General features: G+C 47.5%; 1 protein-coding gene across 1 annotated transcript in view; it reads right to left on the reverse strand.

Moving 5' to 3' along the window:
• The window catches only part of Slc6a11 (solute carrier family 6 member 11), a 115,967-nt gene that overhangs the window by 42,836 nt on the left and 45,407 nt on the right, over nucleotides 1–27,724 (reverse strand). The window contains exon 6 of the mRNA XM_028863961.2: nucleotides 12,816–12,950. Within this exon, the coding sequence (XP_028719794.1) occupies nucleotides 12,816–12,950 (135 nt within the window). The remainder of the gene's footprint in view (nucleotides 1–12,815; nucleotides 12,951–27,724) is intronic.

Raw genomic sequence — 27,724 nt, forward strand, 5'->3', positions numbered from 1 at the left:
AGCAGATAACCACAGGTGTTGACATGCACAAAGACCATGTCGTGTCCAGAGGGAAATCCTTATTTCTTTTCCACTCTGACTTTTCCACAAGCTCTGTCACCCGTGTAGAGGTCTAAATGAATGTCACAGTACCCACTATTCCAGGCAAGAACATAATTTTGAGATTCTGCAAAAAGCATTCAGTGAGTACCTACTATGTGCTGGGCAGCACACAAGCCATCTCAAGAAGAGAGTTGAGTAAGATGTTGTCCACATGTTGAGAATGTTTGCTCATGTGGGCAGTGGCCCAGCGGAACCTGGTTTAATCATGTGCTCTTAGACCAATATTCATCTGTCCCTTTTTTTTCTTTTCTTTCTTTCTTTCTTTTTTTTTTTGGTTTTTCGAGACAGGGTTTCTCTGTGTAGCTTTGTGCCTTTCTTGGATCGCGATCTGTAGACCAGGCTGGCCTCAAACTCACAAAGATCTGCCTGCCTCTGCCTCCCGAGTGCTGGGATTAAAGGCGTGCACCACCACCGCCCGGCTCATCTGTCCCTTTTGATGCAATGTAAAGTAAACACACTCATAGGACCACAGATAAATCATCTCTCTTCTCTGGGCCTTGTTTTCCCCCAGGAGACACCTTGAAAATCTATTTCTGGACTTTGCCAGGGTGTTTTTGTTTTTGTTTTTTGTTCATTTGTTTTGTTTTGTTTTTTACTTCTATGACTCAGACACTTGGGGCTGTTAAGAGGAATTTCCACTTGGCATGAAGCCACAGCCGGAGTGGGAGAGTCAGAAGTGGACAATTAGAGGCCTCTACTGCTGGTGAAAAGATAAAAGCCAGCAATTTGACTCAATAGCCTTCTTTTCTAGCTGAGGGAACTCTGGCTTGTTTAAGGTCAGTGACAGTGCTGGGTCCCCAGAGTCTGAGTGGCGAGTGTCCGAACACCGTGCAGCATTGCCTCCTGAGGTGAAGTGTGCGAGACAATGCCATACGCCTCTGGAAGGCTGGAGGAGGAGCTGTGTTCCCCGGCCTGCGCCTGGCAGAATGTCACTAAGGTTCTAATCAAGGAGAGGAGCCAGGCTTGAGCTCTTTGTGAGCAAAAGCAGGGCGGTGCTTGCCCCGTGGGTGATCCCGCTCGGCTTGCGGATGAGAAGTGAAAGAAATGGGACAGGGGGTTCACACATCAGTGAGTTTGCACAGAGAAGGCCATCAGCTGTCATAATTCCAGTCACCCAAGACCTATCAACGCCCCATCATCTTGCTGCTCATGGGCAGAAGAGACCTCACTCCCTCACAAAGCTGTGCTGGGTCAGAAATCATCAGAAGTCACCGAGTCCAGGAGGTGCTCACTGGAACTGTGGGGTTGGTGAGGGCCTCCTCTGCCTCCCTCCCTCCGACCTCTGCAAATCTCAGGGCACTTTCCTCCATGTGAGCCTGCCAGTGTATCTGATATTCTCTACCACCAACGGGAGTAGAAAGGACAGGGGCAATTAATATGGAAGTCCTGAGATGTCAACCCCCTTGTCTGAGGTCACAAAGCTCATGAGTCAGGACTTGATTCCATGACAGTCTAGACCCATTATTTCACAGGTGAGGAGTCAGATTCAGAAAGCTGGAAAAGTGACAGATGTTTCATTTGGGGTCCTATGTCCTAATTCAGTTCTCTACCAACTCTGGTCTTAGGTAAGCTGCATCCTCTCCCTGGGACTCAGGCACTCCCCATCAAGGAAGGGAAGTAGCTGGTCCCAGATACTGCTTCCCTAGCATGCTAATGTAGGAAAGAAGTTAACTGCACTTGATTCCTGATCACACACCTAAATAAATATAATTGCACTCTGTATAAGAAGCAAATTGACAGTCAAAATATGTTTTTTGGGAAAACATTGATTTTAGGGGATCATCAACCAAGAAATATGACTTTTTCTTGGTCATGTTGGAATTAATGAGCATTTGCTACATACTCATTTGTGGCTCAAAGAATTAGTATGCCAGATTTAAGACCAGCAGGTAAAAAGAGACAGATATTGATGATCAAGGATGTTGTCATTGAAGAGTTGACAGAATGGCTTTAGGAAGGCAAGGTGACAGGTCCCCAGGGAAACCTGAGTGCCAGTTTCTACAGACTCTCCTGCTCTGGGGTCTTCAGTCAGCCCTAAACATTATTACTGCCCAACAGACATTTCTACAAAGACAAAAAAACCTTCCATAGCCATGATCTTTGTGATAGCTAATCATGGTTATCAACTTGCCTGGATCCAGAATTGAATAAAGGGCAAGCCACTGGACATGCCTATGTGGAATATTCTTTGTTTTGTTTTGTTTGTTTGTTTGCTTCTTTCTTTCTTAGATTTATTTATTTATTATTAATATAACATTTGCACTCCAGAAGAGGGCATCAGATCCCATTATAGATGGTTGTGAACTACCATGTGGCTGCTGGGAATTGAACTCAAGACCTCTGGAAGAGCAGCCAGTGTTCTTAATCACTGAGACATCTCTCCAGCTCCCTATGTGGAATATTCTTGATGAAATTATTTGAAATGGGAAGCCCCACCCTAAATTTGGGCAGCACCTTCTGCTGAAAGCACAAATAGAAATAGAAAGAAGCTTTGCATTTTTCTGCATACCTTCATGATTGCTGGCAATTCCCACCCTGGCACTTCTAAGACTGCCGATTCCTCCATTGATAACAGACGAAGACCAGAAGTTCTTCAGGACTCTTCGGGGCCATCAGCACCAGATTGGGACTGCCGAGACATCCAGCATCATGGGCTGAATAACTATCAGGCTGCTGGCCTCTCTGGTGTCAGACAGACATTATTGGACTATGCTGACTGCATCCTGTAAACCAACCTAATAAGTCCCATTTTAACACATAGTCCTTCTTTTAATTCTGTTACTCTACAGAACCCTGACCAATAAACTCCCCACTTTAGTAACCATTGGTCACATGTGGCTGTTAATGATCTGAAACTGTTTAGAGAAACTGAGGCACTAAACTGTGTGTGATTTAGTTTCAGTCAATTGAAACGGACATGGTTTGTGGCTACTTTACTAGACAGCACAGCATTAGGAGTATAGTCCCCCATTGCATTCCACCTCCAGGAAGCCTCTACCTCCTCCTACCCTAGAGTGGGCAAGAAGCCTCCAAGAAATCCTTGCTTGGGTTACCTGTCTCCAGGACCATGACCTAATCAGACATAAGCCCTTCCTGATTTATCTGGCAGGTCTCTCTCACCTACCTGAAATGTTCTCTTAGACCAGACTGTTTCGAACTTCCACCTGTGTGCCAGTCACTTAAGGGCGCTGCTGAAATGCAGGGTGGAGGGGACAGGCTCATAATGGAGCCCGAGTGTCAGCACATCTGACAAGCTTCTGGAGACAGGCTGTGTGACTGGCTTCAAAAAGCAGTCTGTGTAGTAAGGTTTGAGCAAAAGAAGCCAGTACGAAGAGTCTACGTTTGCACCATTCAACTACAGATCGTTCTGGAAAAGACAAAACTGTGGATACAGGGAAAATGTCAGAAGGAGGGTGGGTGTGAACAGGCAGAATACTGGAATTTTAGGGTAATGATCTTACTGTATGATACTTGTATGATACTGTGATGTTGGGTACATGTCATTACACAGATGTCTAAACCCATAGAATGCCCAACACAGAGGATGCAGGCACATGCTGCTAAGCACGATGGCCTGGGTTTGATCCCAGGACCCACACGATGGAAAGAGAGAACTGACAGCCATGGGTGGTCCTCTGACTCCCACAAGTGTGCTGTGGTGCATGTGCGTGTACACACACACACACACACACACACACACACACACACACACACACAAAGTTACACATAAATAATAATGGGCTTCAGTGAATATCAATACTGACTCTGTAATTCTTGGGAATAGACCACCCTAATGGTGACAGAAAACCTGGGGTCCTTTAGATTCTCTGTTTTCTATTTCTATAAGCTTGACACTCAAAAGGTAAGATTTATTCATGAAAGACCCTCCCCAGTTAAAAGCCACTGTCCCAGAAAACAGAAACTATCTCTACCCACCTGCTTCTCTACCCACTCCCACAGTGGCCAGCCAGTGCCTAGCAGGAGTGGTCACTTGGTCTAGGAAAGCATAAATATGTTCTGGACAAATAAGCTCAGGAGGGATCCAACCGAAGGGCTGGTCTGGGGTCCAGGCCAGCCTAGGGCTGGTGTGCTTCTCTTGGGATAGCTCATCTTGTCAGCTACACCACTGAGCACATGTCATAAGGTGCTTCGGTGTCTTCTGGAAGTGACCCCACTGCCTGGCCGATGCCTGCTTTGCTAACGCTCAACAATTCATTGGGCATTTGGCTCCTCCGCTTTCCCCTCTTTCCCTCCTCACTGTTCTCCCATCCTGTGTAGACACTGGAAGAGGCTCATGCTACCTGTCTCATCTAGCCTGAAGATACTCACATGGGGACAGGAGACAAGTAAAAGTGGGTCCCTACCCTTTAGGAGCACACTAGGGGACATCTTGAAGGTCAGAGGGCAAGTTTCCAAGCCATTGCCACACAGAAAAAGCAAAGAGCGGATTCAAAAGCAGCTGAGTGCCTAATACACTGCCTGGCTTCACTCAGCCTGCCCTGAGCTGGACTGCCTTCTAAAATTACAGTTTTTTTCTTGCCAATCAACCCCTCACTCGGGAACATTCCACAACCACCCACAGACCACCAAAGGAAGTCTGAATTCTTCAGTTTAACAGACACAGTTTCTGGAGAGGGTAACATGCCTTTCTTTCTTTAAAGCCACGTTACCTATGGCCGCTGGTCACCAACTCCTGCATGTAATCATGGCTCTCTGACCACTTCCTGAATGTATGCAGACATTCATTCTTTGCATCCACGCTTGTTTTCAAACAACCTTTCTTTCCTCTTCCTTCAAACAGCAAATCAAAGCTCCCTGAAGTCTCTAGGACAGACAGTCAGAAAGAATTTTTTAAATTCACCTCTGATTGTTGGTATTCCTTAACATAAACCACCATATGGCAATCATTCATCTGCTTCTATACACCCATCCTCCCATCTGTCCACCTATCCACCTACCCACTGCCTATTCATCCACCCATCTATCCATTCATCCACTCACCTACCCACCCAGTCATCCATTGTTTCATCTGCTCACCCTCCACTAGCCATCTACTCATCTGTCTACCTAAACACCATTTATCCAACCACCATGTACCTACCATCCATCTATTAATCTGTTTATCCATCTATCTACTCATCTATCCACCCATCCAAGCACTCAACCACCTACCAATCACTCAACCACCTACCCATCCATTTACCATTCATCCATGTGACCATCTACCCACCTACCATCCATCCATCTAACTGCCCCTTCTACATCCGCCAGTCTATCCATCTATCTGATCAACTACCTTTTCCTACTCATTCACCACCCATTCATCCATCTTCTCAACTATTGATCATCCATAGTCATCTAACGCCACCATCTACCACCCATCCACTCATCCATTTATCCATCCGTCTGTTCATCTAACCATCTGCCCATCTATTCACCATCTTATTATAACTAGGATCTTCTCATATCCTAGACTCTGTCTCAGGTACCAAGGAGTCCAAAGTGGATAACACACAAACATTCTTTACTTACGTACAGCTGAAATTCTAACTGATAATACTAACCATACACATATTGATTAATAAACATGAGATTATGCCACGCAGCCATCAGCTCCATGAATTAAAACAACAACAGGGTTTTGTTCAGGTCATGGGGTTGACTGGGTCCTGACACAGGAGCAGAATGACCAGCAGCATGTAAGGGGGCCAGCTATGGGATGATGTAGAGAAAGAATAACAGAGACAGAATCTGGGATGATGGGGTCCTGGCAGCTGGAGCCAGACCCACTGTGACCCGGGAATGAGGGCCAGGTGAGATAGGACCAGACCAAATGTGGTGATTGAATATATTTGCAGATACTGCCAAATGTCTCCTGGGAAGCAGAACTTCCTAGCTAAACAGCACAGCTTTAGAACAAGGAGATCTCTACACTCACCTTCTCCAAGCTTAAAGCCAATCCTTGAGGGGACCCATAGGAGGATCATAACTCAGAAGCCCATCACCTCCTACTGAGTCCTATGATGTCAGATTGTCTATTGGGGTCAGCATAGGGCTTCCATAGATCTGAACTGAGAAAATGTGAGGGTGCACCCACACAAGGTCCAGCTAACTGTCAATACCTGGAATAAAATGCACATTAAGACAAAAGCCAGCACTCTTCAAAGGAGGATAACAGAATCCAGTGTCCACACCACTTCTGTAGCACACAGTGTTCAATCAAAAACTACCAGCAGCACACAAGCAGACAAGGAAACATGGGCTTTCCTCTAGGCCAGAGGCTTGGCATTTACTAGACTTCAGTGTCCCTAGATACAGTCAGAGAACTAAAGAACACATTCAAAGCACCATGCAGGAGTCTCGCTTCCCCACCAAGCTCCTTGAGAGTGCTTCAGGAAGGCAGCAGGGCCAGTGAGGGAAGGTGATAAGCTATAAGAAGCAGGAGCCCATTGTTGAGATGGCTTAGTCTCCACAGTTTAGGCTGAACTTAAATCTGCCTAATGGATATTCTCAAAGTAGAACTGACAAATCAGAGTAGCCAAGCCAAAAGAGGAAGGGAGGAAGGAAGGAAGGAAGGAAGAAAGGAAGGAAGGAAGGAAGGAAGGAAGGAAGGAAGGAAGGAAGGAAGGAAGGAAGGAGAGAAGACAGATTGGTCTGTTTGTATGCATGTATATTTGAACATTGAGAAGTGAGTGACTGGAGAGACAATTTGGAGAGAGTTGTTCCAAATTGGAGATGAGGAGCCTCCTGGCACAGGACAGGAAGTGGTTTCTGGGTGGGGACAAAACCTACCTGATGTGCAACATCTAGAATCCTAGCAAAAAGCCACACAGTGACTTCAGAATCAGGAAGGGCAGCTGGGACTGGGCAGCAGAGAATCCAGATGGTGGACATGGTGGCTTTAGCATTGTGCCCTTTGCTCAGCTGGGTCACAAGCCCCTGGGCTCAGGGACAGATGTGTAAACTTTAGGCCTCAAGTCTTAGCTCCTTCATTTGTGAAACCGGAATTTAAGCTTACATCCTGTGAGAACTTTGCCCATACACAGAGCATGATGGTTTTCAGTAATCACTTGGTGGCTGAGTGACTTGGAGAAACAAGATAGCTGTGGTGACTGGTAGAGTGTCAGCTGTCAGTAGATAACCATCAGTAGTTACTTTTTAGATGGCGGGCTAAGCTGCGCTATGTGATTGGGCCATGCTCCAGCATCCAGTATCATCATTTGGATGGCCATACCAGCAGCTCTCCTACCCCAACACTGCTGAAACAGCTAAGAGACCACAGAACTTCATCCTGAGTTCCAACACTTTAACAGTATCTCGGTGGTGCACAGAACCCCAAGGAGGAGCCCAGCAGTTCTGACTCCATGAGCCAAGAAAAGAGGGAGATTTGCTGTCTTTGGACATGAGGTTATGTAAGACCTACGCCTGTAGGGCAATTCCAACCCCCAGTACGGTCTCCACCATTGTTATTACTGACCTAACCATGCCTTTCCCAAGAGATGGGAACCTTCTTGAAGACAAGAGCCATGTGCAGTGGGATGGCTAGGCCTGAAAGAAGACAACAAACCCACGGTACTACAGAAACACTTAATACAGAACCAAAGATATTCAAAGGAAACTTTGAGGGACTTCCAGTCTCGGGGAGTGACCTCCACATCAGTGATGTTTCATTTTAAAAGTGCATCTGCTATCTCTAAGTCAGTGGAGACATGGATATTTTGATTTGAAAGTGTTTCAGGCTAGAGGCCATTTCTTATTTTGGGTCCTGGCATGGAATCAGAGAACACGGCCACCAGGTGGCAGTAATCTCATGGAATCTTCTTCAGGGTTCAGAAGATTTCCAGCCAGGGGCTTGTCGTCCTCCTGTGTTCTGATTTGTCCTGTGGGATGGGGCCGCAGGAGAGATGCCTTGTCCTGAGGTCCAGCACCTTGGACACCTCATCCTCAGGTTCTGTTCCCTCCACAGAGGAGGAAGCCCAGGAAAGTGGTGTATCAGTACCCTGCCTGGGAAAGCAGACCCGTGAGTTGGATCTGTGACAAGCCTTTCTGTTCTCGCCCTGAAAACACACACTCGAAACACAATGACAAGCGAGAGCAGCAGAAATCTGGGGCAGGGACAATGTGATTTCTTGCAAGATCCCCTTGGCTCTCCAAAGACTGAGAATACAGAAAGTGAAAATCTGAGGGGGTAAAAATGGAGCCGGAGCACTTCACACTTCAGAGAAAACACTGGGCCGACAGTGAAGACAAACAGATGTTTAAACGTTCTGACCATGGAATGCAAATCACAAGCACAAAGTGGGCGAGCTGCTGCATCCCTTCAAGCTCTTCACAAGAAACTTAATTTACTGGATCCACAAAAAAGCCTCGGTTCCTAGTTCAAAGCTACCCTGCTCTTGGGCTGTGAGGTTCTGAGTTGTCCTTCTCAGAGCCAGACATAGGCCAACATGACCCAGGGTCCTACTAGGTGCCAGGCCTGGGGTATGGTGATATTTTATTTGTATTAAAATGATAGTTGTATGTTAATAAATAAAGTTGCCCGGGGGTCAGAGCTATTAGCAAGGCATAGGAAAGTAGGGCAGTGGTGGCGTACGCTTGTAATCCCAGCACTTGGTAGGCAGAGATAGGTAAGTCTCTGTGTGTTCAGGGATACAGCCAGTATTGGATACACATGCCTTTAATCTCAATACCAATCATAGAAAACCTGGAGGTCTATACAGACAGGCTGTGTTGAAGTGGTCATGTGGTTGGGTTTACAACCAATGAGAAGGCAGAACAGAAACACTATAAAAAGACAGACACACAGGAAGTAGCTCTGGTTCGGAGAGGTAGGACCACCGCAGGAGGAAGGGTAAGGTTTTAGCTCTTAGCTCTGACCTCTTGGCTTTCTTCTTTGCATTGGTTCTGTGTTTCTTATTTAATAAGACGGTTGGTTACATCTACACTGGGGCTGGGCAACAGAGGTGAGAAATGCAAAGGCTCAGGCATGCATGTGTACCTGTGTCTTGTGGCAACCCTGCATGGAAGGCAAGCACTCCTGCCCTACTAGACAGGTGAGAACCGTGAGCCCAGAGAGGGAAAGACAGTGTGGAAGGCACACAGCCACACAGCAGCAGCGAATTAAGTATTGCAAAGCCACTACTTCTTGAAGAACATACTCATAAGTGCTGAAAGATTGGAGTGCCAGGACACAGGCAGCGAGCACACTTCGGGGCAGCTATCTTCCTCCCAAGAAACAGTCGCTGGTCATTTTACCTCAGCACAGGCTGTGCCAGGGGCTGGCGAGCAAACAGTGAACGCAGCAGGTACATTCCCTGCCTGAGTTTCCACTAGAGCAAGAAGAGCAGCACCAACCGAGCAGCCTTCGAGATGTCAGCGATGACGGGAGAAGGGACCCGAGAACTGACAAGAGATGGGTATTGGGAAGGACACGGTGCAGCCATAAATTCAGGGACCCCTGGTGACTATACTAGCTGCCAGCACACTCTTAGATTTTTAAAACAACTTCCACAGCTGTCTTTTTCTGTCCAGAAAAAAAAAAGGAATTAGCCCCATTTTACTGATGATGAAACTGAAATGGTCCCAAGGTTCCAAAGAGGGGGTGCAGAGTAGCGTACCCCCACCCCGCGTGAAAAGGGAACAGTAGACCCGCCCTGGAGCTCCAGGTGGTGGAGGGGAGAAGGCCTGAGAAGGCAGGGGAGGGGCAATGAGGACAGCATGCAGCTTTGGCCCTGGAAAGGAAGGTGCCCCATGGAGACCCCTCCAGACCAGATGGTCTGGTGGCTCTCTCTCCGCTGCAGATGGTAGACCCTACAGAGGGACACGGACCTCTGATCTCACCCTAGCCTGTTGCGTTCTTCTCAGAGGGAGACCTGGGTGGGAGAGTGGCCTGACTATCCTCTCCCCCAGGCTGAGGACTCCAGGGACCAGGATCTAGCCCAATGCACACTGCTGGGCACAGGCCTGCAGCCTCTATGGGAGAACTCTCAGCAGCCATTCATCTGCTCATGGGACTGTCATGCATGATTCGTAATCAGGAAAGACACCCCCAGCTGCTGACCATTGCACCTAATAGCCCAGCCCCCACACCCCAAGGTTCTGGATGAACAGCCTGGGGCCAAGGGCTCAGAGGCTGGAGATTTGACCGGACCTGACAATACCCTGGAGCTCTAGGATCTCCTCCCTCCTGGTGTCTCTTCCCTGGCTTTCAGGAGAGGTGGATAGCTATGGAGTAATCCTTTATTGGCTCCTGGCTGCAGAAGGTTACAACTTAGTCTTTCAGGTCATTGATGGAGAAACTGAGGCTCAGAAGGAGACCTAGGAAGACAGTGGGAACCTGAGATGGTCAGGGAAGAACTGAATGGATTCCTAGGCCTCTGGTTCATCTGTGTTCTCAGACTATGTGTCCATGTGTGTTCATCTGTGTACATGTGTATGTACATGTCCATCTGTATACAAGTGTGTGCACCTGCATGTGTTTCTCTCTGTGTATAGGTGCATTTGTTTCCTCAGTGTGCATGTGTGTGCACTTATGTATCTGTATGAGCATATGTACTCATGTGCATTTATATCTGTGTGCATGTGTGTTTTTCTCTGTGTCTGTATGTCCCTGTGTGTTGTTTGTGTATGTACGTCTGTGTGTATGTATGCATATGTATATGTATATGTATGTCGCTATGTGTGTATCTGTGTGTGTCTGTGTGTGAATGTAGGACTCTGAGAAAGTGGCAACTGGACTTCCCCAACCTTTCTGGCTGTTAGAGTCACCTCTGAGGCTCCTTAACTACCTGGCTGTCCTGTAGCCATCCCAGAACCTCTGAAAGTGACCCCCTGGAGCCTGTCTTTACCAAGCTGCAGGCACCCTGATGATTGTCAAGATCTAGATACCAAAAAGGATGCTCATAGTCTCTTCACTGGACCTTAAGGCCCAGGGAGGAAGAAGAGGTTGGTCAGAGGAGACAGAACCTGTCTTCTATTGATACCAGAGGTGTAGCCCTAAGAAGAGAAGATGGACCCATGATGAGGTATGTGTAGCCCAAGCTGCTGCTTAGGTAGAGGCCCTCCTATCAGAGTTAGAGTTGACCAGTCAGGAGCCACTTCCTTCTTCCTGGGGATCCTGTCTGTGATTTGGGATGTGATACAGGTGGCCAGTAGCACCCCAAGGCATAACAATCTGGCCAAGATGAGCATGTTTCCCACTCCACCGGCCTCATGACTCACTCTCACAGACACCTCTGAGTTGCACTAAACAACCAGCGCTTTGCAAATCCTTCCATCCACACTACCCAGATGGAGGGATCCAAAGCCACAGGCTTGAAATCTCTCAGAAGTTCAAACTCTGACTGGAAGTTAGACACTAATTCTATGTGATTCATGTGTTTGTTTCTACATAAAGTGGGCACCTCCTGGTGGAAACAGTCAACCCTGAGCAAATAGCTTCTTACACTGAAATTACTGTGGACCTGGGCTCAGTGGAGAGAGGTCTGGGCTAGAGTCTACGAAGCTCCCTGACGGCTTCTGGCATGGAGTAGAGATTGAGGGATTGGCTGGATGAGGGGTCTCTGTTTAACACACTCCCAGGCACTTGTTACTCATGATTAGAATAAGCCAGGCCTGACTAAAGACTATGGGTAGATGAGGCAACTTCTCTAATTCTTTGTGGGGGGTGGGAGGGTTGGTGTGAACTCTTCTACAAAGAAAGTTAATCACAGTAAGGACTCACCTTCTCACCAAGATCCCCTGTGGCAGGTCTGTGACATCAGGCAGGAAAAAATAAGTTTGTAATTTTAACTAATTCCTAACTGAAGTTTAGCATGTCCTTTGTTTGTGACCATGAGTGCTGTCAACAACCACAGATCCCTCATGAAGAAAAGCCTACATATGATGGTGGTAAGACTAGCTAAAAATGTCTATGGTGATGGGTAGGGAGACAGGTATCTGGCTTAGTGGTTAAGAGCACATACTGCTCTTCCAGAGACCAGAGTTTAATTCCCAGCATCCACATCAGATAGCCCACAACCACCTGTAATTCTAGCTTTCGGGAGATCTGACACCTCTGGCCTCTTCCAACACCCACAGGTATGTAGCATATATACACATACACATGATTAAAAATAAATTAATTAAAAATTAAAAACAAATAAATAAGAAATAAAATATCCATGATAAATGCTGCTTTGAAATCATGGTACTGGATGAGCATCCCTGATCCCAAAAAACCCAAACTCTGAAACTTCCAGAATGTCAACATATCATAATTAGGAAAGGTCACGGCAAGAGATTTTATTTCACATACAAAACAACTAAAATACATATACAAGATATACATGAAACAAATAAATTTCATGCTTACAGCTGGGCACTGTCTTCAAGATGCTCATCAAATATATATGAATATTTCCAAATTCAAAAAAATCTCAAATTTGAAATGTCTGATTCTAAGCATTCCAGGTAAAGGCGACTCTGCTTGCAGCTCTCGGTCCTGCATGGGATGGTATGTTGAAGGCACTAAGCAAGAACTGTCCATGTCACCAGGCCACACAGTTACCTTTAAATACTCTCCAGTTGTATTTTACTACATTTGCTTTCCTGTGTGTTTAATTGACGCATTAACAATTATTGTCCTGAGGAGGCCACAGGCTTCCACCTACTTCCCTGGCCACTGAGCTTCAGTGGCCGGTGTGGGACACTGTGCTTTGAGATGCAACCCTTACCTGTGGGTCAGAGAGCCGAGAGAGGTCAGGGTACAGATAGAACTTGACGCCTTCAGAGGCACCTGGCAGGGTGACGCCTCGGATCAGGAGGATCAGCAGCATGATGTAGGGGAAGGTTGCCGTGACATACACGACCTGCCCAGGAGAGAGAAAAGAGTTAGGCCAGGGTGGCAATGACAGGCTCTGTTCACTCAGCACAGCTCCCTCTCCATGCGGCGGCACACAGCAGACTGTCCTTTACGAAGGCTGCCCTGACTTTGACTAGATGCGTGGACCACGTTCTCTGTATCCATCTGCGCAGCCCAGGCTCAGAAAGATAGTTGACTCTGAGCATCTACAGGGTCTTGTTGCCACAGCTGCCAGTGGCTATGGATGCTCATGTCTCTCACATTAAATGACAGTGTGTTTGCAGAGAGCCCCACAATCCTTTGTGTATAGCAAGTCATCTCTTGATGACTGACAGTCTCGGGTACAATGCAAGCACCATGCAATCAGCACTCTGCATTATCTAGGGAACAATGACAAGGAAAATGTCTACACATTCAGTTTCCATGCAAACCTCCATTCAATACTGTCTGAGTTTCTTTGAATTCACAGATGTGGCTCCTATGTGACTTTACTGACAGGAAGTACCTAAAGTGGAGTCATAGAAGCAAAGAGTGGGATAATGGTGCCTCCCTGTCATGTCGGGTGTAACATTCCTGTCAATCAAGAGGAGCTTGAGAAAGAGATGCATCATCCAAGGCTGTACATGGTCGGCAACAATGTGTCCTGAATTAGAACATTACTGAGAGGGGAGGTTACATGTTAGGATTCTTACTGCAATAAATAGAATTAGAAAGGGAAGGGATGACAGTGGTGGGCATCACCAGGAGCCAAAGGGAGAGGGGCCCCCAACCCACACATACCCCTCTTTGTCTCCCTCCACCTACTCCTCTGGGGAGTGCACACCCAGGGCACATGAGGAGTTTTGATAGCAGTGGGTGCCAAACCCACAGAAAGAAATAGGAATCACAACCCCATTCATGGAACTCTGGAAAGGAAGTTTCCAGAATCACTTCCATGTGGGACACCTGCTAATGTTGTCTATCAGACTCTCCTCATTCTAAAATTGATGTGCATATTGTGTGGGGGCTGTGTGCATGGCATGGCACATGTGTGGAGGAGGTCAGAGGAAAATTTTCAGGCATCAGTGTTCTCTGTTTACCATGTGGGTCCCAGGGATTGAACTCAGGTTGTCAGGCTTGGCGACAGGCACCCTTTCTGCTGAGCCATCTTGCTGGTCCTCTGTGGTGGTATTGTGTTCCCCCAAAATATTGTGTACCCTAATAAACTTATCTGGGATCAAAGAACAGAACAGCCACTAGATACAGATTCTAGAAAATGGTGGCACCCACACCTTTAATCCTAGCATTCCAGAGGCAGAAATCCCTCTGGATCTCTGTGAGTTCAAGGCCATGTTGGAAACAGCCAGGCCTGGTGACACACGCCTTTAATCCCAAGAAGTGAGCCTTTAATCCTAGGGAGTGATGGCAGAAAGCAGAAGGATATATAAGGTGTGAAAACCAGGAACTAGAAGCTTTTGGCTGGTTAAGTTTTTAGGCTTTGAGCAGCACAGTTCAGCTGAGATTCATTCTGGATGAGGACACAGAGGTTTCCAGTCTAAGGAAACAGGATCAGCTAAAAAACTAGCAAGGTGAGGTGGCTATGGCTTGTTCTGCTTCTCTGGTCTTCCAGCATTCACCCCAATAACTGGCTCCCAGATTTGTTTTGATTAATAAGAACTTTTAAGATTCCTGCTACAGTCCTCTAATTCATCTTTTTAAACCTGGCCAGAACTCTTTAAATCTATTTCACAACTCATTAATGAGTCAAGACCCACAATTTTAAAAAGAATTGCTCTCAATAAAAAACATTTTTTTTATAATTGAAGATAGACTGGGACATGGTGGGGGTTGTAGTATGGGAGGGGTGGGAAGCTGAGAGGGTGGGAAGGATCTAGCACTGGTTTGGAACTCCCTGGGCCTGGTCTGCTTGGAGGCAGATACCTGTACCCAGAGAAGCTGAGAGAGACTGAGCCATAGATCCCTGTAGGAACAAAGTCAGTACACTCAAGGACACACAGCCCTCCTGGAGGCCCCTGTCCTGAATACTGCTCATGAGAGATGGCCAACTCACTACACACTCCAGACCCCAGTTCTGTGGCCCCACAGAGGTGCCAGCCACGCCTCCCATGGAGGACCCTGCAGGACTCAGTGTCCTGCCAGGTCAGACCCTTTTCTCCTTTGTCATTTTCTCTGATCACTGGCACTGCCCCTTGTTGGGACCTCCCCATTCCCATTTAGAAGAGAGTTTTCACCATCCAAGGGCCAGGGACATGCTTAGGTTCCAGTTCAGCTTTGCATAGCCCTCAGTGCACACAGATACAAGGCACCCTGCCGATGGCTGGGACTCAGATATCACAGGAAGAGCGTACACTCTGAGTAGGCTGCCTCTGCTACCACCTCTCACCCTGTCCAAGCTGGGCCTGCTTTGGCCAGGGCTCCACATCATTCCCTTATTTGCTTCCTCACTTCTCATCACCCAAGCACTCACTCACCACTAAAGCCATTCCTGTGCCGTCAGTACTGAGCTACGCCCAGGTGAGGAAGACTCACCCAACGGATCTCTCTGCTCTAAGGCTTCCAACTGGTGGGAAGGACAGATACAGAGACAGACAATACATTCAGTAGTGGGCACAGAGAGACAGCAGACATGATATGAGCAGTCAAGGGGGAGTTTCTCCAAGAAGGTGACCCAGACATTGGATCCTAAAGGAGTAGGAGCACAGGATATGGAAATCAGGGATGGAGGGAAAATGGAATTTCTACTACATGTCAGGCATGCATGGCACACACACACATATACACATAAAAGCAGGTGCATTCACACATAGGCACACGTGTACACACATGCGCATATGCAAATATACATAAATGCAATATACATGCACATACCTGCACAGATGCATATACACATATACACACAACACTCATGCCTGCACATATACTATATGCACATACATGCATATGATAGTAGTACTGGCTTTGCTCATCCCACATGTCTGCACACTGGGCAAGTGCAGAGAGTGCTCTGGGTAGGGGGAGTTATCTTTTATATATGTGTATATATATATACACACACATAATAGAAAGGATAGAGTACTCAGTAGTCTGTCCAAATCACCCAGCTAAAGAATCGTGGCCAGTATGGATTCACAGCAAAGTCAGTTTGCTCCCAAGGTCACCCATTTGAACTTTCCACCACACAAGAGATCATCATGACATTCCTAAAAGTACCCTATTAATTCTCCCATCTGAAAGAAGCCCAGCCATTTGGTTAGCACACAGCACAGGTTTAAACACAGCTCTCAAGCAAGAGAACACGAGGATCAGCAGTGGGTGGGGACAACACATCTTATGGACACAACTTTATGTGGGTGCTATCTCTTCAATGATAGTGCTGCCTGTAGCCCACTCGGGCCCCAGCCCACCAATGCCTACATCATGGCTACCAAATGAACCATGGGCTCCTAGGCATGTCAAGTGACTGATGCATTCTCTTACTGTCATATACAATGACACATATTGTAGCCCAGAGGGAGAGAGAGAGAGAGAGAGAGAGAGAGAGAGAGAGAGAGAGAGAGAGAGAATATGCAAGTCAGACATATAATTGCAGTGGGAAGTCGATATTAACAATGAGAAAAAGGTCAGCCATCAACCAACAAGGGTAGCTGGTTATTGGCCAGGGAGCTGATTGCTGTAAAAAACCTCCTCTTCCACGGAGCTTTCTAGACCTTGTCGATAACAGACATTCAGCATTGCATATTCTCTAAACTATGGTTTGTTAGGGCTGGGGTGATGGCACTTTTAATAAAACCATAAAGGAAAAATAATGTGCAAATGAGCTGCCCACAGACCACAAGCAGGCAAGTTTACTGCCAGAATGAAACCACTGGCTGGCATGTGTTACCCAAGATTCACTCATAAGCCAAAGTCTGAGAGCATCAATAGGGATACCAACGGTGGTTTGGGAGCATCATTGCATAATATACACAATATGGGAGTGGGGTCAAAGTTGAAAATGTAGTATCTCCCCAAATCCTTTCTGATGTGTTTCTATTTTTGGCTACTCCAGGTATTTGTGTTTTCTTTGATTCCCCCCCACCCCGAGATCAGCTGTTGACTGTTAGCTATAAATCTGGCAGTCAAGAGATTGCCCACAAACAACATGTGCCTGCACCCACTCATCTTGTGCTCTGGTCAGACACTACTAATCAATCACAGCATTCCTTGAGCCTGCCTGCAGCCTCAGAGCCACCCATGCAGAACTCCAGCTGTGACGCAATCCATCTGTTATGCCTGAACTACTCTGTGTCTCACACGTGCATTTCCAGTTTCCTGCAGGTCCATGGGTGTATAAGACCTAGGTCTAGTTCTTAAGGAAAGATTTTTGTGCATACAGGTTTGAGTCCCTGGGGTCCTGATATAGTGCAGCAGGATCAAACATGAAAAGAAGGCTGCTGAGACTTCAGATCTCTGAGATGGATTTGTAAAAGTAATTTGGAGGTGGGCATCCCTGGGTAAGTAGGAACGGCAGAGGCCAAGGATATGGGAGAGGCACAGAATATACCTTCTGAACATCTAGAAGCTTCTAGGTGGTAACCGGGGTGATGGGGAGGCTGCTCTCTTTCCTCAACTGTCCCTACACACCATTATAGTCCATTCCTACCATTTGGCTCACTCACTGTATTCTGAGCTCACAGCAAGGCTCCCTCCCTCCCTCCCTTCTGGGTCACTGTGGCAGCCCGGTGCTGTCCACACTGCTGCCCAGGTTCAAAAACAAAGATCTGGTTCATCTCTGTCCCGTAGTCTCAGCCAGCAGACCATGCTCCAGGTGGGGTGCCGCGAAAGGATCGAGTCTTGGTGGCGAGTGTGAGCATCCAATCCTGCTTCTTGCTGTGTGACTTGGCAGGTCTTCACCAATCCCCACCGCCAGTTCCTCACTGCTAGGGAGCATGCCAGCCTCCTCCAAGTCCCCTGCCTTTTCCCAGCCTCCCTTTGTCTACAGAGTCCATCGCCAGCTCAAGGCCACCCACAGTGTTCACCCTGTGTGTCTGAGTCCCCACACAGCTGGCTGAGTTTCCTCCAGGTCACATGTTCTGCCCTTCCACCAGAATGTGCTTGTCCAATCTCACAGCTCTGGAAGCAGACAATCACAGTGGTTGACTTAAAATATCCCTTGCTCACCTCAGAAGTGACCTCTTACCACACAAACAAAACCGCCAACCCAAATGTTGTTATAAGGACTGCCATGTCCTCACTCCTACTCAACAGCTGTCACCCATCACCTGAGCTATCTCAGCTTTCTCTAGTACCAAATACTATGGTTGCCTTGTCTGACAAGCTCATGACTTCTAAAATGGAAGAATGGACTTTCGGGTTTGACTTCTACAGCCACAGATCCAGAGTATAAAGGGTATGTGAGATGGGCACAGTCACCATTTGTTGGCTGTAAGCAGAAACACAAACTGAGGCTAGAATGCTGCTCATTTAGAATATGGTTTTTGCAGCAGGTCCATGTGAAATGCTGGAGCCACATGAACTGGGTTTGGTGAGTGTTGAATTTTAGGAGGTGTGATTACAGGAAAGGTGATTACAAGGGATTCCCTTATAACAGACCCCACAGATCAGACACTGAGAGTCAGGGATCTCATGATCAAGGTGCTTCCTGGCAAGGAGACATCTGGGGACCCAGGCTATGTCTGGAAGAGGCAGGAGGTGGTCACAGCACCTGGGCCTGTGTACATTGGGTGTCTGAGACAGGCACAGTAAGTTCTTTGATAAGGTAGCACCCAGCCAGGCTGTTCCTTGTTGTTGCCAGCAGTGGCTCAGACCCAGGGAGGTAGGGGAGAGGGAGGGAGGGTCCCATTTGTCAGCCTCCTTAGGCCCAGGCTGTGAGGCCTCCCTGCCCCAAGCACACCCCTAGGTTAATGAAGAGTTTCACTATTATTTAATCCCTTTGCATCAGGTCACCTCCTTCTGCACAGAAAGGTCGCATAATTGTGGTAATTACACTGTATCCTGTCTTAATTGACTCTAATTGCTCATTTGCATCCCAATACTGGGATCCTGGGGTGCCTTTCCCCCTACTTCCAGGACACAGCTATTTATTCCATAGCAGGGAGACTGTCTGGTCACTGGGCATGCCATAGAGTGTGCACAAGGGCCCCCCCTCCCTACTTTTTTTTTTTTCAGGACAATGGGGTGGTTTATAAAGTGGAGTGCTGTTCAAAAGGCATTTGGAAAGTAAACTGATGTGGGGACAGAGGCCCAGGTCCCCTGGGTCAGCAGATGCAGAATGTGGGCGGGGCTTCTCAGGCAGAGTTCGTTCTGCACAGAGGGAAAAAGGTATGATGCAAAGAAACGGGGACAAGCTATTCGAGCTTCAGTCACTCCTATACTGTATTCCACAACTGACCTCATATATGTGTGCTAATCTTTGTTATTTACCTGTATCCTCTAAGAGTCAGCATGCCTCTTATGTTACCAAACATGACAAGGGAACCGTGAACTGCTTGCACACGGTTGTGGCACATGGTCTCTGAGCCCAAAGGGAGGGTAACTATAAAGTTAAATGTGGTGAAATAAGATGTGCGTAAACTCTGGCCCAAGGCTGTCTTGGGGTGCACTGTCTGTGTCTAAAGAAAGAGAAGCAGGCTAGAGAAACACTAACTTTAATTCAGCCCCTCCCCTGGACTCTGCCAAGGAAGCGACTATGTTGTGATGTGATTGGATGCTCTTATTTGCGTTTCATGCAGATAAGATCATTTTGAGACTCGCCATCAGTAGAGTTCCTTCCATATTTGTAGTGAGAGACCAGATGGATGCTATGTGAGGTTCTCCCCAGGTCTCCAGCATTTCTAAGAGGCTTGTCCGTTGTCAAGTGTGAGCCTTCCCAAAGGACCAGGACTCCCTGGCGCTCTCCAGGGTCCTGACACTGATTTGGGTTGCTTGTTTACCTTGGGCAATGCCTCCAGTTAGCTGAGCATCTGCAGGGTGCCAGAGATGGCTCATACCGTCATCTCTAACCTGCCTTCATCATTGCTTATATGGGTTTCTCTCTATACATTGCAGACTGAAACCCTCAAAGATTAGGGAGTTGAATTGTCCTGGGGCACAGCTGGAAGGTCACTCAGAAATTTGACCTCTCCATGCTGCAGCTTCTGCATGCTTTCCATGCCTGTCCTTAACCCCCATGCTGCAGCTTCTACATGCTTTGAATGCCTGTCCTTAACCCCCATGCTGCAGATTCTGCATGCTTTCCATGCTTGTCCTTAACTTCCATCCTGCAGATTCTGCATGATTTGCATGCTTGTCCTTAATCCTAGAGCCTCTGGCTTGACTGGATTTTGACAGAAACTCATCATTGTCCACTGCCTCTGGCCAGGGAAAGCCTATGCTATGCCCCTGCCCGTTTCCCTTTCCAGAGGGTCATCCCAGCACATCTGCCTGTCCTGTGGGCTAGAAAGCACAGCACTAAACAGCCAGTTATTAGACTATTCTTTTGACTATTACTAGATCCCTGCTACTCCTCCTACCTGGATTTCTAGGGAAGAATAGTCTAACAGTTGCCAAATAGTCAGACACACCCTCCACTAAGGATTTGTTGGACTTTGAGAAGAAGTAAAGAAGATAAAAATCTAAAGAGTGGAGGCTGCCATAGACATAGCTGGCTTCCCACATTTTTTTAAAACTACTTTTAGAGTTGTTTCCCAAGAATATTCTAACAAAATTGTACATGTTGGGGGAAAACATACTTCTAAGTCACTAAATCTGAACTCAGTAGTGTCATGTTTTCACAAGACAATAAGGGTATCTCCCCACGGAGGCAATGGCATTTTAACAAGACAGTGGTGTTTCCTTGGGCAGCTGAGGAGACCGTTGTTAAGCAACAACCAAGTGGTGGCGTTCCAATAATGGCAGAGACTGAGTGACTGTCACTAAACACTAGGCCACTTCAGGATGCATGTTTCACACTGGCATCCCTGGACTGGGTTAAGGAGGAAGACAGGAAGGTGCTGTGGGACAGCATCAGAGACGAGCCCAGCTGAGTGTAGCGGACAGACCTTGGAGCTCATCCCAACACCACGAGGGACCCCTAATATCTACTCTCTCTTCTGCAGTAACGAGACCTCTCTTTGAAGTGTGTGTGCATGTGAGGGGGTGGTTACTGAAAAATGTCTTCCTCAATCACTGTCCATCTTATTTTTTAAGATAGGGTCACTCACTATGAAGATCAGTGATCCGGCCAGCCTGGCTGGCCAGCAAGACTCAGACACCCTTTTCTACCTTCCTGCTGCAGGAATTGTGGCATAAATTGCTACACCAAGATTTTCATGTGGGTGCTTGGATCCAAACTCTTCATTGACTGAAAAATCTCCCCAGCCTCATTTTTAACAGAACCCATGGCTGCCTGATCCCAACCTCCCACACAGCTAGGTGGCCATGTGATGACAGCTGGCCAATAAGACACAAATGAAGGTGCTGTGTACTACTTCCAGGTCATGCCTGTGAAGGGAAGGGCTAGATCCTACCCTTCCATCTCGCCTCTGCATTGGGCTGAAATGAAGACAAAATCTCATGAAACTGTGGGCAATACCCTAGGATGGCCAGGCCCATCAGGTGATGAGCCTTAGTCCAATACAGAATATGACTAGCCACCAGCTGCCTCTCTGACCTTGGGTAGTCACTGCTGTTGCCACTCTGGGTCTTGGTCTTTTGTTGTTAAATGAAGGTATCAGCTAAGAAGATCCATACTTCCCTTCCACAGACACACAGAGATGTTGAAGATGACCCGAGGATCATCTTCAGAGATCATCTAATTCCAGAAGTCGGCCATGGAGAGTAACCATCTGCTACCTCTGGAGTCAGCCAGGAACATCAACAAATAGGAAAGGCTCAGATATAAAAATTAAAGCTTCAAGCTTCCCTGCAATGCTTCAAGAGCAGTGTGAATGGGGATCTGCACTTCGGGTTTATCACCATGCACAAGGTGCATACATGGTTCTCTGAGGGTGCATCACCATGCATAAGGTACATACATGGTTCTCTGAGCTTACATCTTCCTGGGTTGTGAGGAGAGGTCAATTCCCACACAAATGATGAAGGTAGATCAGAGGTCACCATCACTCAGTCATGAGAAAGGCTGAAGTGGCCTCTCATCCTAGCAAATGAGTAGCCTTTGTATGTAGGGAACAATGTAGCAGGAGTTCTAGACTTCAGGCAGAGGCTGCATTAGCCCCATTTCAGCTGTGAGGGGGTCGGGGCAGTGGTTCTGGACAATCCTTAGGAGACCACCTCACTAATGGACTCTGGGTGGGACTGGAAAGCTGGTGTTCAGAGGGGCTAATTCACTGGCTGGGGAAACCTAGGGGCAAAGGACCAGGAGAGAAGATGACCCATGGCATAGAGATGCATGCATAGCCATTACTCCCAGACTCTGCAAGGAAGCAGGGGTGGGAGGAAACAGGAACCAACCCAAGCCCCTGCCAGTGAGAATCATCTGGGAGTTCCAGTTTCAGCCATGGCAGGTAATAGGGCTCCAGGCAGAATCTCGGGGTCTGGGAAATAGTGGGCAAGAAGCCCAAGCCCTTAGAAGTTTTGGGAATGCTGTCTTCTTCATGAGGGCTGGGACCATGAAGATCACCTCCACCCATGATTCATCCTAACCCTGAGCTCCCTGCATCTATTATCCAGCAACCATGGCCATCCTTGACAGAAGCGGAGGATTGAGAAGGGTGCGTGCTGAGTTCAGGAGATGCCACTAATGATGGCCTTCACCTCCTCATCCTCTCTATCTACATTGTTCCTATGTTGTCTAATTCCATTTAAAAAAAAAAACTATAACCATGTCCAGAAGGAAACATACTTGCACAGCCAGAAAGTGGCGTGGTTAGCCGATGTGTGAGTCAACTTTCCACCTCCATGACATAATACTCAAGACAAACAGATCAGAGTTGAGAAGGTTGGCTTTGACTCCTGGGGTCAGAAGCTTGGCCTGTGGTGACTTGGTCTGGTTATTTGGGGTCTGCAGAGACATCATGGTGGGAGGAGGAGGAGGAGGAGGAGGAGGAGAGCCATTGACATCATCATTGTGGTCAGGGATGGGGAAAGGAGGAGGAGAGAGAAAGGAAGAGGAGAAAGAGAGTGAAGAGAAGGGAAATGAAGCAGGATGCAAAAAGAGGGGAAGGAGGAGTCTGGATTCTAAAATCATTTTCAAAGACACACCCCCAGTAACCAAACTAACTTCCACTAGGCCCAACTTACCAAAGGCTCCACCATGTTCCTACCATGCCACAGCTGAAAACTGAGCCTGTAACATGCAGGTCTTTGGGGGCCACTTAAGGCCTAAACTGTAGCATCTGCTGATGCAGCTGGCCCTGCCTTTACTCAGCTGCTCAAGGCCAAGGGCTGTATGCATCCTCACAGGCTCTGAAGCTTGTCTTGCTAATTCCTTTGCACACTGTAAATACTAGATGAATATAAAATTCAGATCTTGACCCAGGACAGGTGAGCACCACACACATAACCACACAAGTCTGTAGTGGGCCTTTGGTGTGGGACTGAGGCTGCTCCACTCTGCCACTTAGATCTTTCTACAGAATTCCACCTGCAGACAGTCGGATTTGCTGGGCACACTGTGGCCAGGCCCTGTGCTTGCTTCTGAGAACAGGCTGAGGCCAATGAATGAGCTGGGTTTCTATCCTTGAGAGACTCTAGAACAGACACAGCCATGTAGGGAGGGTGGTTATGGGAGACCTGCAGCACTGTGGGAGGGTGGTTCAGGGTTCCTGGAGGTGGGCTTTGAGGGGCACAGGAAGCCCCCGAGCCTCCAATCCTGATCTAGAAACCACTGTGAGAGCAAATCCTGCAAGGCAGAATGTGTCAGCCTGGGAAAAACGTCACCTCCAGGGACAGAAGCCAGCCCTGCATGCTGGGTGACATGGTCCCGAAACAGCCAGCAGTTTTGCATGCTCATTAGGATGGCTGAGCCCACTTGAAATCCTTGTCCTTGGGATATCGAAAGATGACCAGAGTCAGGAGGCAAGGGTTTAAGCCTATTTCACGGTGAATTAAGATTAGCTAGAGAGTCAATGCTATTGATTTTTACATCTCCACCATAAAGGCCACAGAAATGGAAACAATCTCAAAACAAGCCTGAGTGACATAAATATTCCATGCTGGGCCCAGCCAAGCTTACTCTGGCATTAAGAGCTATTGCTTACTGCCTGAAAAACATGCCTAGTACCTTGACTAATAATGATTTAAGCCCTATCCATCTTCTTGGACTAGAAGGCTTCTGTCACCATAGCAACCAAGTGCAGCAAGAAAGAATACATTCCCTGGAGTGTGTGTGTGTGTGTGTGTGTGTGTGTGTGTGTGTGTGTGTGTGTGTGTATGCACATGTGCCTGCCTGACTACCTGTCTGTCTGTCACTGTGTGTGTCACCCCATGTGTCCTGGCTCTCTTGAGTAAAGATAGAGATATGGAGAGCAGCAAAGACACAGTCAGGGACCACGGTTGCTGCCACGTTCCTGAAAACAGCCTTCATCTCGGAGCAACCAGATCCATGGCAGAGAAGCAGCTTGGCTCACACCCCACTCCTGCCGCAGCTGGTCTTCTGCGTCCCTGCCACTCAGCTAGTGTCTCAGAAGACGCCAGGCTCGCCTTTCGAAGTCCAGCCTGACAGTCTCTTAGTCCTGATCTTTATTCTGTCTTGACGGACTTGAAACTTTCCTCATTACACTTCTGTTCCTGTCTCCTCCCTTTTGAAGAGCCTCTTGCCCCACTTAGTTTTGTAATGTATTCTCTTAATCAACTAAATACTCGATGGACCAATCGACCAACTCTGAGGAGAAAAATCGTCATTAAAGTACTTATGTGCAAACATGAGACCTGAGTTCGATCCCCAGAACCCATGGAAAAGGCTGGCACAGTGGTGGCCCCTTCTAATCTAAGAACAAGGAAAGTGGAGATAAGCAGATCACTGAGGCTTGCTGGCCAACCAACCTACCATCAAAACATGAAGCATCAGGCCAGAGAGAGACCCTGACTCAGAAAGGTGGATGGCTCCTAAGGAGAAACACACGAGGTTGACCTCTGGCATCTACACACACGTGCACACATGTGCATCCACATACATGAACATCCTCACAAATAAAGACAAATAAATAAGTAAATGACAGCCTCAGGTATTTAATTATAGCCATGGAAAACAGACTAAGATATCTCACTTTCCTCTCTCCCTGCACCCCTTTTCCTGGTAGCCCTGGAGAGAATGGAACTCTCTATGTAAACTAGGCTGGCCTTGAACTCACAGAGTTCCACCTCCTTATGTCTCTGGAGTGCTGGGATTAAAGGTGTGTGCCACTATACCCAGCATGTGTGTGTGTGTGTGTGTGTGTGTGTGTGTGTGTGTGAGAGAGAGAGAGAGAGAGAGAGAGAGAGAGAGAGAGAGAGAGAGAGAGAGAGAGAGAGAGAGAATTAAACCAAGTCCTTACTCACACTAGGCAAGCACTCTTCCCCTGAGCCACACCCCAGGCCTTTCTCCTCCTACGGTCTCTGAGGCTGTAGATGGACTTGTACCTCCTAATCCCACTCACCAGCTGGTAGGAGACCCAGAATTTAAGACCCACATTTTCTAATCCTTTATGATTACATCTACCTGGATTTCCCACAACTCCACTTGGATCTACAAGTCTGTATGTTCAAAGCAGCAGCCCTCACCTTCTCCCCCCAACCGTCCATCTTTTCCCTGGACTATGGTCTCCACCAGGCTCTGGCCCCATGTGTCTCCTTTGACTGTGGCTCCCCCCCCCTTAGCTTGAATTAAACTTTGGAAATGGGTAAAGAACAACCTGCTTCTCCCGGAAGTTCCAGCATGCCACGCTCTTGTTCTTGCCCAGGCTGGCCAGCCCAGTGCACACTCACACCTCAGTCTTCTGGGCCTCACTCTCCTTCTCCTCCAAATCTTTGAAACATCAGTGTTTCCCAAGGCTCACACCACTCCTCCACCTTCTTCTGTCTTCTCTTCCTGAGCAATCCTTCGCTCACATCACTTCCATCCCATCTCCTAGAACACATGCTTTTGAATCGCTGTCTTTGTCCATTCTCTGTTACTATCAGCAAACACCAGAGACTGCTAACTCTACGAAGAGAAGAGGCATATTTAGGTAGCAGTTTGGGAGATACAAGGGCAATGGCACTTGCATCAGCTCAACCCTAGTTAACACCCTCATGACATCACGGCAGGGTGCGTATGTTGCCACCAACCTGATAGGATGCAAGCCACCAAGAACATTGCCATCCCTGTAACTAGACATGAGCCACACACTTTTTGATTAAAATAGCTGACTTTTTAAATTTTATGTATATCAATGTTTTCCCTACATGTACATATGTCTACCACGTGCATGCCCAGAGTTCAGAAGAGGACATTAGATCTCCTGGTACTGGAGTTACTGGTGGTTGTGAGCCACCACATGGGTGCTGGGAACCCAACCTGAGTCCTCTGGGAAGAGCAGCCAGTGCTCATAATCACTGATCCATCTGTCCAGCCCCTGGCTAAAATAGTTTAAAATATTTCAGACCACCTATTTAACATTTAGAATGTCTGTAGCCAGGGAGATGGCTCAGTGGATAAAGGCACTGGCTGCCAAACCTGAGGACCTGAGTCCAATTCCCAGAAGTCATTGATGGAAAGAGAGAGCAGATTTCCTTAAATTGTTCTCTGACCTCCACATATAAGCCATGGCACATCACACACTAAATTTATGATAAAATACTTAAAATGTCTTTTAAAAGATGGCACTATTTTTTTTTCCTTCAGAAAGGTATCAAAGTAGGTTGGTGGAACTTGATGTTGAAAAGCCAACTTTAGAAATATGATCTTGATGCCGGGTGGTGGTGGTGGTGGTGGTGGTGCATGCCTTTAATCCCAGCACTCAGGAGGCAGAGGCAGGAGGATCTTTGTGAGTTCGAGGCCAGTCTGGTCTACAGAGCGAGATCCAGGAAAGGCACAAAACTACACAGAGAAACCCTGTCTTGAAACACCACCCGCCCCCCAAAAAAGAAATATGATCTTGAGTATGTTTTTTTTTTTTAATTCCACATTTTCCTGAGGCAACCTAGTACTTTACAGGTCCAAGAAAAGAAGATATCCACAGCAGAGGAGGCTGTGACATGTTCTGTTACCATGGCCTAAGCACACACATCGCCCTTCACAGCAGCAAGTGTCCATGTCGATGTGTGTGCTTAGGCATCACATGGCATGGTGCCAACCGAGATGCGGCACCTTCTTGACTTCTGTTCCATCTTGATGGGAGGCACAGTGCACTTTTTAGCACATGGAAAGATGACATGACTTAGTTCAGGTCAAATATTTCAGTCAACCATTTCCCCTTTTTTGGAGTGGGGCACAAAATAAAAACCTGACGACATCTATGAACCCTGAGTGGAGAAAAGTGCACATACCCAAATAACCCCATGATTTTTATAGAATTCCTAGGGACTCATGGGAGCCCTGATGCCTCTACAGGCCCTGGATAAAGAATCACCCATGTATGAAGCAATTCCACTCCTGAGTCCAGATACCTCAGTGACACCCCAGATGTCTCCCTGTATGGGCAAGTGCCATCTTGACAGGACCTCGGCAGAGGGAACTGTCCCCTCCACCCCCCACCCCTTCTCTCCAGGGGCACCATGCCTGGCTCTGAGCATCTAGCTTGCAGCCCAGGTTTCATCATCAACTTCTCTGCCTCCCAAGTCCACCACTAACAGATGGGAGGGTTCACACTGTGGGTACTTCCT

Source organism: Peromyscus leucopus, chromosome 3 (genome assembly GCF_004664715.2).
Source record: "Peromyscus leucopus breed LL Stock chromosome 3, UCI_PerLeu_2.1, whole genome shotgun sequence".
NCBI classification, from domain to species: Eukaryota; Metazoa; Chordata; class Mammalia; order Rodentia; family Cricetidae; genus Peromyscus; species Peromyscus leucopus.